The 13,153-nt window shown below is 38.3% G+C and overlaps 1 protein-coding gene across 1 annotated transcript; it reads right to left on the minus strand.

Annotated features, from left to right (window-relative positions):
• Positions 1 to 278: 278 nt before the first annotated feature.
• tcof1 (treacle ribosome biogenesis factor 1) lies at positions 279 to 11,790 on the minus strand. Its single transcript, XM_057849315.1, has 7 exons — positions 11,525 to 11,790; positions 7,986 to 8,050; positions 7,846 to 7,901; positions 6,157 to 6,206; positions 5,907 to 6,078; positions 1,746 to 2,954; positions 279 to 620 (listed from the first exon to the last, which is right to left on the minus strand). Exons 1-7 carry the CDS (start codon positions 11,630 to 11,632, stop codon positions 571 to 573), a joined length of 1,710 nt encoding a protein of 569 aa, XP_057705298.1. The 5' UTR covers positions 11,633 to 11,790; the 3' UTR covers positions 279 to 570.
• Between the last annotated feature and the right edge of the window lie 1,363 nt (positions 11,791 to 13,153).

A 13,153-nucleotide genomic window follows, 5' to 3' on the forward strand; every position in this document is an offset into this window, starting at 1 on the left:
TTTCAATTTGAAATACATCTCTTGTGATGGCAGTCTTCAGATTATTCAAACCAAAGATATTCTGAACAACAGGCAGGATTTACGGCACACAATTCTCAATCAGATCAAGTTTTAAAAAGCACAATTCAGTTTGAGATTGAAGTGTATTGAATGAGACGCTGCAAAATGTAGCAACACCAAAGAATTCAGTGTTGTTTTTCCAAAATAAAACAGTTTAGTTCATTCCGTGACACAATTAGCATTGCTGTTTAGTTCTATATGAGTGATGTTTTGATTTCTATACAAAAAAAAAAAAAAAAAAAAATGCTTGCAAAGCATCTCTGACTTGAAACTAGGGAGATCTCTTTTCAAAGCCCTCACCAAGACAAATTTGCTACATAGCACTTAGTAGGTGATCGTTTAAAACAAGTGGTAAAATGGTACAAAAATACATGATCAATTTCTTTACAAATAGTCAACATAAAAAGTTCTACCTTGTCAGGTATTAATCATAATGTTTACAACAAGACAATATTTTGACAGATCGATCACTTCATTGTGGCTGGATGGTATTATAATACCTCCATGTGCTTATTTTGTCGGCGTTGCTGGAAGCTCGTCAGATTTCACGGTGCTTTTCCCTGCGGAAGGAAGCCGACAAAAATCAAATACTGACCTTGCACAACCACTCGCAAAAAGTAGGGAATCACCAGTCTCGGCTGAGCACTCACTCAGACATTTTATCATGTCGAACAAACTCAGATAAAAAGCTTGAAAAAATAATGAATTAGTTCAAAAGTGCAAGTCTTTCAGCATTTCAGCAAGCATTCAGAAACACTAAAAGAAATGAATAAAAAACATTGTGGTGGTCAGTAAATGTTACTTTTATAGAGCAAGTGCAGGGAAATACATATGGATTCACTCCATTATGAGGAAAAAAACATATGGAATCATGAGAAACAAAGAAATAACCATCAAAACACATCTCTAGTATTTAGTAGCACCACCTCTGGCTTTTATGACAATTTGCAGTCTCTGAGGCATGGACTTGATGAGTAATCATCAATTTGGTGCCAACTCTCTTTGATTGCAGTTGCCAGATTATGCTTGCAGCTTTTTTCAATTTCCACCCCAGGTTTTCAATAGGGTTGAGCTCTGGGCTATTTGCCGGCCATGACATTGACTGGATGAGTCTTTCTCCAAGGAATGCTTTAAGTTTTAGCTCTGTGGCATGATGCATTGTCATCTTGAAAAATGACAAACATATTTTCAATTGAAGGGATAAGAAAGCTGTCTAAAATTTCAATGTAAACTTTATTTATTGTAGATTTAACCACGGCCATTCCTCCCCAGTGCCTTTGCCTGACATGCAGCCCCATATCCCCAAGGACTGAGGGAATTTTTATGTTTTCTTCAGGCAGTCATCTTTGTAAATCTTACTGGAACAGCACCAAACAAAAGTTCCAGCATCATCACCTTGTCAAGAGTCAAGAATCTTCATTCGTCAAGGTGATGATGCTGTAACTTTTGTTTGCTCTATAAAAGTAACATTTACTGACCACCACAATGTTTTTTACTCATTTCTTTCATTTCTGAATGCTAAAGAGTTGCGCTTTTGAACTAATTCATTATTTTTTCAAGCTTTTTACCTGAGTTTGTTCTACATGATAAAATGTCTGAGTGAGTGCTAGTCAGAGAATGGTGATTCCATACTTTTTGCTAGGGGCTGTAGTATACAAAGGTTCTCTACTTAGTTGTCTACTTACTTTTCCTTTTCTGTGATGAAGGACTTGGTGTCTCCGGGGAAAACAGAAGCACAGTGTCAGTTAAGCCAAGTTTTTTTTTCTTTTTCTTCTTTACTTCTGCATTTGGAGAAACTATCTCTTCGATGTTAACGCTCACGCTTTCATCTTCGACAAGATTCGCTTTGTCTTTTTTTCTCTTCTTTTTCTCCTGCTGTGGAGTTCCTTCCTCAGGACAACTTTTTCTCTTTTTTTCCTTTTCAACCACCCGCTGAGTTGTTCCCTCCTCAGGATGACTTTTCCTCTTTTTCTCCTTTGCCTTCTTTTCTCTCACAGCATCCGAAGCGTCCACGGTGTTCAGCCAGTCTTTCTTATCGTCATCTGTCAGGCCTGGATTTTCTTGTGTAGATGGTTGCTCATCAATTTCTTCACTGACGAGAGTTGTTTGGGTTTTAGTTTCCTCAGCTAACGGCTCAGCGAGTTCCTCTAAATCATCTCTTTTCTTCTTTTTCTTCTTCTTCTTGTGTTTGATGAGGGTGTCAGAAATATTTGGACTATCTGTTGCATTGTTTTTATCATCTTTTTGGCCTTTGATAGGTATCTGAGAAACATTCTGATTATTCTGCGCCTCCTTATCGGTTTTCATATCATTTTTATCTTTGATAAGGAATTCAGACAAATTCTCACCATCAGTTGCCTCCTTTCCCTTTTTCTTTTCTTTCTTTTTTCTTTTCACTGCCTCATCATTCCCAATTGTACACACCATTACATGCTCATCTTGGGGTTCAGAATTCAGGTTACTGCAGTTTATCAAATCCTCCACAGGTTGTCCGACAACTTTGCTCTCCTTGCTGCCGTTTTCAATTCTAATCTCTGGGATTTCGCTTTCAGAACCTTCCATTTGTTTCCTTTTCTTGCTTTTTTTCTTCTGTTTGTCTTCGCAAGACGAAGTTGCCCCTTCCTCTGATAGTATCAGAGGCAGTGTGCCATTTAAAGTAGGCAATTTGTTCTCTGGTTCAGCGGTTTCCAGAATAGTCCTTTTGGCGGAACTTGACTTTGTTTTTTTCTCCTTCACTGCTTTCTCAGAGTCGCTTTCCTTTTTACCTGGCTGTTTTAAAGGAGTGCCACTTTTAGGCTTAGCCTGAGGTTTTCGGACTCTCTTTTTAACAGGTTTGGCAGAGGATGAGTCCAAAGCGTTGATGGTATCTATTCTCATGGTCATGGCGTTGACGTCTGTAGACAACGAACGTATAATTAGAGATTAGAGTTTCTTTCCAAGGGCTGTCACCACACTCAAGTTTGCTCATTAATATTACTTCCATTGCACTGCTAATGCCATAACATTGTCACATGCATCTCACAAAGTAATATGTTTTCAGACATCTGTCTCAATCTGGGTACTGCATATGCAATATTTGCACAGTTACATTATCAGTGTCTCTGCAGGTTTCAACAGGCCAAATTTTGGACTTAGAAAAAAAAAAAAAAAAAAAAAAAAAAAAAAAAAAAAAAAAAAAAAAAACAATTTAAGACCCATTTCACATCAATACCATAAAAAAGTACAAAATACTTGAATTAAAATTGAAGGCCAGGAATTACTTGCAAAATATATTAATTTATTTGTCTTTGTTTCTTTTGTAAACCCTACAGCTAAGGCAGCAACAGCTAATCGATTGAATTGATTAATAAATTAGTTGCCAACAAATTTGATAATATATTTTTGCCGACAGCTAAGAGCAGTCCTGTTTGGATCCTTGTTTGTGTGTAATGTGAGGGTCCGCGTGCGCCAGTGATTAGAGCAACAGAGAGACAGTTCACTGCTACACTCAGGTTGAGCTGCCGAATCAATAATATTACAAACTGTCGTGAGTTAAATTGCCTTGTGTGTTGTTAGGGCCAGTGTGCCTCTGTCAGAGGTGAATAAATGAAGCTGATGTATTTGTATTCTTTCCTGATAAGACGTGATTACTTAGCATGGTGCACTAAGCTAGTTAGCGATTATGCTAATCAGTAGGGATGCAACGATACAATTAAGTCACGGTTTGGTACAATTTACGATACGAGGGAACAGAAGTCACGTCTGCTCATTACTGCACAACATCAGCTTTTGACACTCGACTTTCATAAACGGGACGAGTTTGAAGTACAGCGCTCTTTATTCGCCACTCATTCTTCATCATGTAACCGTGAGATAGCTCTCAGTGTCGTCCGGCTATCTATTGTCAAATTGAGGTTGTTCGCAGCAGCCAAGTCGGCAACAATATATTGGCAGACTTTGTTGTACGTATCCGTAAAGACAGTCTTTGTTAAATATGTACAAGTGGGGATAGCATATCAGCTCACCCAAAATGCTACCAAACAACGGATCTGTCCGACATTAAAGCCTGCAAGCAGTCTCCGTAAGTTTCTTTCTTCACGAGCAATGATCCTCGTGCGCCACACCTCCCACCTTTCAGGCAGTTTGGGAGAGGCGGGCCTTTGAGAGCCAAGGGTTTATTCAACTATTGTCAATTTGCCACCCCTACCAGGTATGGAATAAAAAGATCTACTGGATTCACTTTGTCTTAGTCTTTTTCCTGTTTCGCAAAGGTAAGCAGCAGCCTGACAAAGCCATGATACCAATGATTTCACATCCAAGTATGTAGTTCTCTCTAAATATATATATATATATATATATATATATATATCTTTATATTAGGGCTGTCAAACGATTACAATTTTTAATCGAGTTAATCACAGCTTAAAAATTAATTAATCATAATCGCAATTCAAACCATCTCTAAAATATGCCATTTTTTCTGTAAAATATTGTTGAATGGAAAGAAGACAAGACAGATGTATACATTCAATAATATACTGTACATAAGTACTGTTTTTGTTTATTATAACAATAAATTCACAAGATGGCATTAACATTATAAACATTCTTTCTGTGAAAGAGATCCACGGATAGAAAGACTTGTAATTCTTAAAAGATAAATGTGAGTACAAGTTATAGTAATTTTGATAGTTTGTACATTGTGACTAAATATTGCCATCTAGTGTATTTGTTGAGCTAAACGAAATGTTTGAATAGAGTGACTAAAGTCTGAGTATTATTTTGCACAGCTATTTTGATTGGGAATGCCAGTTCTCTTTGCATTGAGCGCTTTTTTTTTTGTTAACATAACTGTTCTTAACTGCCCAAATGCATGATGGGAAGTTGGGAAACCATGACTGTCAGTTGTGGCTGCAAATGGTATAACTTCTCTGCGTTGTGTTCAATACAGGGTGTTGAGAAAAAAAAAAATCTCCTGTCATTCATCCACACATCGCTCGCTACAATATAGGATTGTTATGGAAGAGATGGCAAAGCTTATACTAATTAGTAGCGCGGTTCCAATGAATGCCATTGTCCACTCCACTCGTTTGTCTAAAACGGCGCCGTTGTAGTCTGTTCGCGGCAATGTGTGAGTGGGTCGTTCCGCGGATGAGTTAAATGCGTTAAATATTTTAACGTGATTAATTTAAAAATTAATTATCGCCCGTTAACGCGATCATTATGACAGCCCTAATATATATATATATATATATATATATATATATATATATTATATAAATAAACGGAGTGGTATCGGGGCCACAAAATGGTATTGGTGCAACACTAGTTGTAACCCAGGGACTACCTGTAATCGTTAGTTGCAGCCCTATCTACAGCCAATGGCAGTAGATAGGGATACTACGATATGGCTAATAATGCCCATGGATGAAAGTACTGTAATTCGTTTCTGTTTAAAATGTTCTCTGCTGCTGCTATGCTAAGTAAGCTGTCAAGCTGTTAAGACCCCGCGTATACCCTGATTATAGCATTTTTACACTGTTACATCAATTTCTACACACAACGTGTCATTTTCACCATCATATCAAGTCAGCCATCTGCCTTGTAGTCTAAGTACTTTAAATTGTCATATACTCACTGTTGTATTACTATCACATCACTTGCTGCTAGTCACTTATTCACTTTATTCCCAATCTTTGTACACTGTGTGGTGCATGTTCCGACGAAACTTTATATCTCGTTGTACTCTGTAAAATGACAATAAAGGCTTTCTATTCTATACTATAATAAAATAAAGTGGGTTGTATCAGCCGGTCAAAAATATTGCTTCTCATCAGACACATGCAAGCGCACTCATAAACACTTACCTGTCATCTCAAAAAGCATTTTTTTCCATTTCTCAACGTCCAAGCTGCTGTCAGAGTCCGACTCGACACCGCCATCAGCGGCAGGGGCTACAACATTTTCTTGCTTCTTTAGCTTCTTCCTTTTGACAGTTTCTGACAATTTCCGATCTTTGTCATCTTTTTTTGATGGCGACTGAAAATACAAATCATGATCACTTTGGTATGGCAGTTGATTCATTTGTTATTTTTTTTTAGTTATGTGAACACTCACCTTCTGCTTTTGTGCTTTCTTTACTGTTTTTTTCTCCTTCTTTGAAGCGGCTGCGTTGTAAGGCACCCCCCAAAAACGAAAAATTGAACAACACAGCAATACAATTAGCATTTTTATCATTATGTATGTCGTCTACCTGTAATCTCAATGTGAAGATGTAAACATGAATAACGTCAATTTGGTAGCCAATTACAACCCCTAGCAAAAAGTATGGAATCACCAATTTTGGACGAGCACTCACTCAGACATTTTATCATGAAGAACGAACTCAAGATAAAAAAAAAAAAAAGCTTGAAAAAAAGAATTAATTAGTTCAAAAGTGCAACTCTTCAGCATTCAGAAACACTAAAAGAAATGAATAAAAAACATTGTGGTGGTCAGTAAACGTTACTTTTATTGAGCAAGTGCAGGGAAATATATATGGAATCATGAGAAACAAACAAAGAAATAACCATCAAAACACATCTCTAGTATTTAGTAGCACCACCTCTGGCTTTTATGACAGCTTGCAGTCTCTGAGGCATGGACTTGATGAGTATTCTTCATCAATTTGGTGCCAACTCTCTTTGATTGCAGTTGCCAGATCATCCTTGCAGGTGGGAGCCTTGCTGTAGACCATTTTTTTCAATTTCCACTACAGGTTTTCAATATGGTTGAGATCTGGGCTATTTGCAGGCCATGACATTGACTGGATGAGTCTTTCTCCAAGGAATGCTTTAACAGTTTTAGCTCTGTGACATGATGCATTGTCATCTTGGAAAATGACATATTTTCAATCGAAGGGATAAGAAAGCTGTCTAAAATTTCAAATGTAAACTTGTGCATTTATTGAAGATTTAACCACAGCCATCTCCCCAGTGCCTTTGCCTGACATGCAGCCCCCCATCATCAAGGACTGAGGGAATTTTAATGTTTTCTTCAGGCAGTCATCTTTGTAAATCTCAATGGAACAGCACCAAACAAAAGTTCCATCATCATCACCTTGTCCAATACAGATTCTTGACTCTTGACACCTTGTCCAATGCAGATTCTTGACTCTTGACAAGGTAGAAAAATATTTTGAAAATATATAATAAATAATATTTCATCTAAGTTTGTTCTACATGATAAAATGTCTGAGTGGGTGCTCGTCCGAGACTGGTGATTCCATACTTTTTGCTAGGGGTTGTAGAAATGATAATCTATGTTGATCTATGCTCCGGGCAGGCAAAGTGACGATTCATATGATAAGCAATTGGGGTGTGACAATATATCAATTTCATGTTCAGTGACCCAAATCAACAGGTAGTGACCTGTAAATGCCCCAAAAGGAAAAGGAACTGACCAAAAATCAACTGGAAATGACGTGAAACACCCCAAAATTAACTCATTGCATGCACTGGCTGCACGTCACATGAGTGACGTGACCAAACACTTCACGATGCGTGCTAACTACACACACGATAAGAAATGTCACACATTGTGAACTTAAGAAGGAAACTATGGCTAATTTTCATCTCGTTCTTGTTTTGTCAGATAAAAACTTTCCACTCTGTCAGCTTTGACAGATAGCCTCCCTATTAATCGGCCCCACACTCCATGCCCCGTCAATATCATTATTAGGTCTATGTCTTAAGCTATCTGGGATTTAACACTTTTAACATTTTCATTTGAAAATCCCACATTAATATTAATTGTGTCTTACCATACCTTGAATTTGAGTTGACACACCTCCATTAGAAGTGGAGTGCTTGCTCTTAGATTTTCTGCCAGGAATAAAAACATTTAATATTCACATAGCATTTGTAAATACAACAAATATATGTGCTTGGTTTACACAAGATACTCACTTTAACCAGGAACTGTAGATGTCCCCTAATGATGACGACAACTCTGTAGTTCCTAGCGCAGATCCCTGTAATTGAGTTATATAGTCAGTTTGATTTTTCCTCCAATTTTACCACATTACTAATTTTCAAATACAAAAAAGCTGTGAATTTTACCATATTCAACTCATGCACATTCACACAACCTATGAATATCAATATTACAATTAATTTTATGTTGGGAGAGACTTATGTGCAATGTGCACACATTAATGTCATCTCTCCATACCTGTACATCAGTATAGCCCATGCATTAGCAAATTTGATTCAGTTTCAAATGCTTATATTAGTGACGTCCCGATCAGATACTCAATATCAGTATGGACACCGGAAACGGCCATTTTTAGAGTATCGGATGGTATCTGGGTTGTTGACGAGATCTGATCCAATAGTCGTGTGTTTACAGTGCCATCATTCTTTCCGGCAGCTGTAAATCAAACCACTACGCAAATATGTTCACTAAGTGAGACCACTAGTCTTTAGGAATTATAGAAACAGACTCGTGTAATATTTGTAAACAGAGCGTTTATTGAGGAGGTACCAGCAGGGCTCAGTTTAACACATATAATAAGATTTGTCATTAACTGGTTACCTTTTTTTCGCATTACTATTTACTGGTCTAAAAAGATGGGTATCGGATCGAAAAAAAAAAATTGGACAGGAAGTTAAAAAAAATAAAATAAATTCAGCATTGGGAACTCTCTAGTTTATATATGCAGAAAAAAAAACATACAGTGCTGGCCAAAAGTATTGGCACCCTTGCAATTCTGTCAGACAATGCTCAATTTCCCCCAGAAAATGACTGCAAATCCAAATGCTTTGGATTTATTTGGCTTGCAATGAAAAAACACAAAAAAGAATGGAAAAACAACAATGCTCTGCTGGAATTTTAGACCATTCTTCTTTGGCCAACTGCTCCATGTCTCTAAGATTTGAAGGGTGCCTTCTCCAAACTGCCCTTTTCAGATCTCTCCACAGGTGTTCTATGGGATTCAGGCCTGGACTCATTGCTGGCTACTTCAGAAGTCTCCAGTGCTTTCTCTCAAACACTTTTCTAGTGCTTTATGAAGTGTGTTTTGGGTCATTGTCCTGCTGGGAGACCCCTGACCTCTGAGGGAGACCCAGCTTTCTCACACTGGGCCCTACACTATGCTGCAAAAATTGTCGGTAGTCTTCAGACTTCAAAATACCATGCACATGTTCAAGCAGTCCAGTGCCAGAGGCAGCATCAGGGAACATCAGGGAACCCCCGCCATGTTTGACTGTGGGGACCGTGTTCTTTTCTTTGAAGGCCTCGTTTTTTTCCCTGTAAACTTTATGTTGATGCCTTTTCCCAAAAGCTCACTTTTATCTCATCTGACCAGAGAATATTGTTCCAAAACGTTTTTTGCTTTCTCAGGTAAGTTTCGGCAAACTCCAGCCTGGCTATTTTATGTCTCTGGGTCAGAAGTGGGGTCTTCCTGGGTATCGCTACCATAGAGTCCCTTTTCATTCAGACGCCGACGGATAGTACGGGTTGACACTGTTGTACCCTCGGACTGCAGGACAGCTTGCAGGACAACTTCCGCACAATTTTTCATTGAAATCTCTCGTCAATTTTTCTTTTCCGTCAACATCTAGGGAGGTTAGCCACTAGGAGTGGGAACCTCTTTGTACCTCACGATACGATACGTTTGCGATACAAAGCTCACGATAACGATGATCTGACGATATGGCGATACAACGATTATCGATACATTAGTCAGGAAATCATTCTAGGATATTCTAAAAACAACTAATAAACAGAAAAACAAGCTTCTGCTGTGAATTGGAATGAGTTTATCACTAGTAGACGTCCATTCCATTTGAACTGGGAGGGTGGCAGTGAATAAATATTCGTTCATTCGCTGCCATCTCTCCCACTTCAAATGGATTGACCATCTATGGCTGTCAGTGGCAGCCAATGCCAGGCAATGAGGTAAATTGGGGCTATTTGAGGTCATTTTCCTGTTGATCCTGGGGTATTTTACGGGTCACTTCCTGTTTGAGTTACAGAGCAGGAAGTGACCTGGGAATCACGCAAATGAATAGGCAGTGACTCAAACTCAACAGGAAATGACCTGTAAATGCCCTTAAAACCGGACAGAATGACTGTGAATACTCTGGTTTTCAAATGAACGAATGTTCCCAGTCTAAATGGATTCGGCGTCGTGCACCGTCAATGCAGCCTTAGCGTTAACTGCAACACATTATGGTGGAAGATTTTGGTAGCAACTTGTTCGTTCATATTTATTGGTTTTTTTTTTAGACACTGACACCTTTTTAAAACGATATCTCGATTCTTGGCAGGAGCATATCAATAACCTTTTGGGGTAAAAAGTATCACGATATATCACCATTTCGATATTTTGTCACACCCCTATTAGCCACGGGCTTTGCACTTATTGATAACACTGCACACGGCAGACACAGGAACATTCAGGTCTTTGGAGATGGAATTGTAGCTTTGAGATTGCCCATGCTTCCTCATACGTTTGCTTCTCAAGTCCTCAGACAGTTCTTTGGCCTTCTTTCTTTTCTCCATGCTCAATGTGGTACACACAAGGACACAGGACAGCGATTGAGTCAACTTTAATCCATTTTAACTGGCTTGAAGTGTGATTTACTTATTGCCACCACCTGTTGTGTGCCACAGGTAAGTAACAGGTGCTGTTAATTACACAAATTACAGAAGCATCACATGGTTCTTCAAACGGTGCCAGTATTTTTGTCCGGCCCATTTTTTGAGTTTTTTTTTTTTTTTTTAATATATTTTTTTAATGATAACGATTTAATGTTTTTTCATTGCAATCAAAGTAAATGAAGATATTACTTCGAAAGCATTTGCAATTGCAATCATTTTCTGGGAGAAATTGAGCATTATCTGACAGAATTGCAGGGTGCCAATACTTTTGGTCAACAGTGTGTCACAGTTTACATACATACCAGTATACTTGTGTATCACAGACTACACCACTACTTAACATGTATGTGGTGCAGTTGTACTAAGTGGAAACATTTTAGAAAAGTAAATGTTTCTTGTATATGAATAAATGCATGTGCATCATTTGAGTATTTATCTGAAAACTTTTACTAGCAAACTACTAAACACAACGATGGAAGTAATGTCAAATGTGTAGTTGAGATTTGGCTTGAGTTCGAGATTCTGTGGACGTTTTAACTTTATTTGTGCTCAAGTACAGTAGTTTTGCTATTTCGGCTACGATATTTGCTTACACTTACAACATATATATGTACACTGTTAACTGTAATAAACTACCTGTACTTACAGTATTCAAGTTGTAACTAAAAGGGAGAGAGCAGTAAGCAACTGGGGCAAATTGAAGATATTCACAAGCATGTAGATACCATTTCAGTGCTAACATAAGTTGCCAAAGTGCACTCACGCACGCGGAATTAAAAATATCTACTCCAGTACATTTAAGGTACACATGTATAATGGTGTACCTCCAAACGTTACCTACCTGTGGGCTGTGTTTAAGAAGCTCTTCTGCAGCAGAGTGGAACCCATTCTCCTTCAAGTGACGAAATATGAGCACAATAAGCTCTTGTTGTGATGCGTTCACAGACATGGTCTCCGCTCCCTGTATAATAGTAAACACAAGCGTGCTTTTCCTCGCATTATTTATAATATAGCCCCAACCACCACTACGCGAAAGTCGCTGGTAAACTCCTAAAAAAAATCACCCATGCTTCCAGTTTCAACTTTCACCCAGGATGCAGTTTACATTTCGCGCGGTGCATTATGGGAAGTACTGTATCGCGCTTAGTTCCGGCTTCTGTATTTGTGTAAAATTCGACTTTTCCCCCCCGTGCACTACAAAGCCCGCGTTCTTCGACGTGGTTATTTCGACAGAAAGCCCCATTCTTATATGGAAAAAAACCCCCAACCTATTTACAGACTCTATTTTTTTCATTGTGACGTAATTTGTTTAAAAGTTTAAGTGAATGATTTTTTTAAAGTCGTTTTTTAAAAACTAAATATTAGACACCAATTAATGATTCTAAGTTAAAAATGAAAGACATTTAGAAGAATAAATATATTTACTCACCTTTTTATGGCTGGGATGAAACAAAAGCAGTTGCTCGACAACCGTAAACAGGGGTCTCCGGGGTAAAATGGACAAATTAAAAAGAGTTTGGGGGCTTAATGCACCATGAATCTGCTATGGCAGCATATAGACATATTGTTCTATCAAACAAAACAGTTCTTTTGGCTTAAAATACAGCAGTTTATTTTAAATAGGGATGCAAGAGTAGAAACTGCTTTTACAGCCTTGTCTGTGTTTTCCGCCATGCATAAGTATACATCCTTTGCCAAAACAGTGCAGTTGCACTAAAAATTGACAAAACATCTTCATTTATTTTCATCAGTAGCACATCCAGTACGGAAAAGTTACCACTGAATTGTATTCCCATCATTCTTGAGGGGAATTCTAAATTCTCAGGCTACAACAGCTATACTTTTCGCCAAGATCGTCATCCATTGAATATGGTATGCCCGCCGGTGTCGTGCCAAAGTATTCCCTGGGCATAGCCACTGCGCTGCACTGATTTGCTTAATTTCTGTGTTTTGGTGATGTAGATACAGTGGGGAGAACAAGTATTTGATACACTGCCAATGGGAAAACCCATTGGCAGTGTATCAAATACTTGTTCTTCCCACTGGTGGGGATGGGTTTTCCCATTGGCAGTGTATCAAATACTTGTTCTCCCCACTGTATCTACGAGGTTTTAAAACATGGCTCATCCATCAAAAAACAACTTTTTTTCTGTCGTATAACGTAACATACGTACTGAACGTAAAGTCAGGCAATGTTTCACTGTTTTACTCGTAGGATGACCTATAGACCCTACTCACCAACGTCACAGAATGACGTGTCGCTGTATCCGGCCGCCATATTGTCCGTCATTGTTTATCCGTATTCTCAATGGTTTCAATTTGTCGTGCAATTTATAGTGCAATTCATGGAAGCCCCGGTGCTTTCAGATGCTGTAAACTCATTGGATGTGTTGCATAAAAGGGGTTATGTGGAAACGCTTCAGTCTATCCATTCACCAGATCCATATTTGATGCCTAAATCGATATTTTT

The sequence above is a fragment of the Corythoichthys intestinalis genome, chromosome 11 (assembly GCF_030265065.1).
Source record: "Corythoichthys intestinalis isolate RoL2023-P3 chromosome 11, ASM3026506v1, whole genome shotgun sequence".
Taxonomy (NCBI): Eukaryota; Metazoa; Chordata; class Actinopteri; order Syngnathiformes; family Syngnathidae; genus Corythoichthys; species Corythoichthys intestinalis.

Excerpts from the sequence above, each read along its gene's own strand:
- tcof1 (XM_057849315.1), bottom strand. The coding sequence starts at position 11,632 with ATGTCTGTGAACGCATCACAACAAGAGCTTATTGTGCTCATATTTCGT. Across the intron at positions 6,207-7,845 it reads TGTGTCAACTCAAATTCAAG|CCGCTTCAAAGAAGGAGAAA; the intron begins GTATGGTAAGAC and ends CTTACAACGCAG. Across the intron at positions 2,955-5,906 it reads AATGCTTTTTGAGATGACAG|ACGTCAACGCCATGACCATG; the intron begins GTAAGTGTTTAT and ends CGTTGTCTACAG.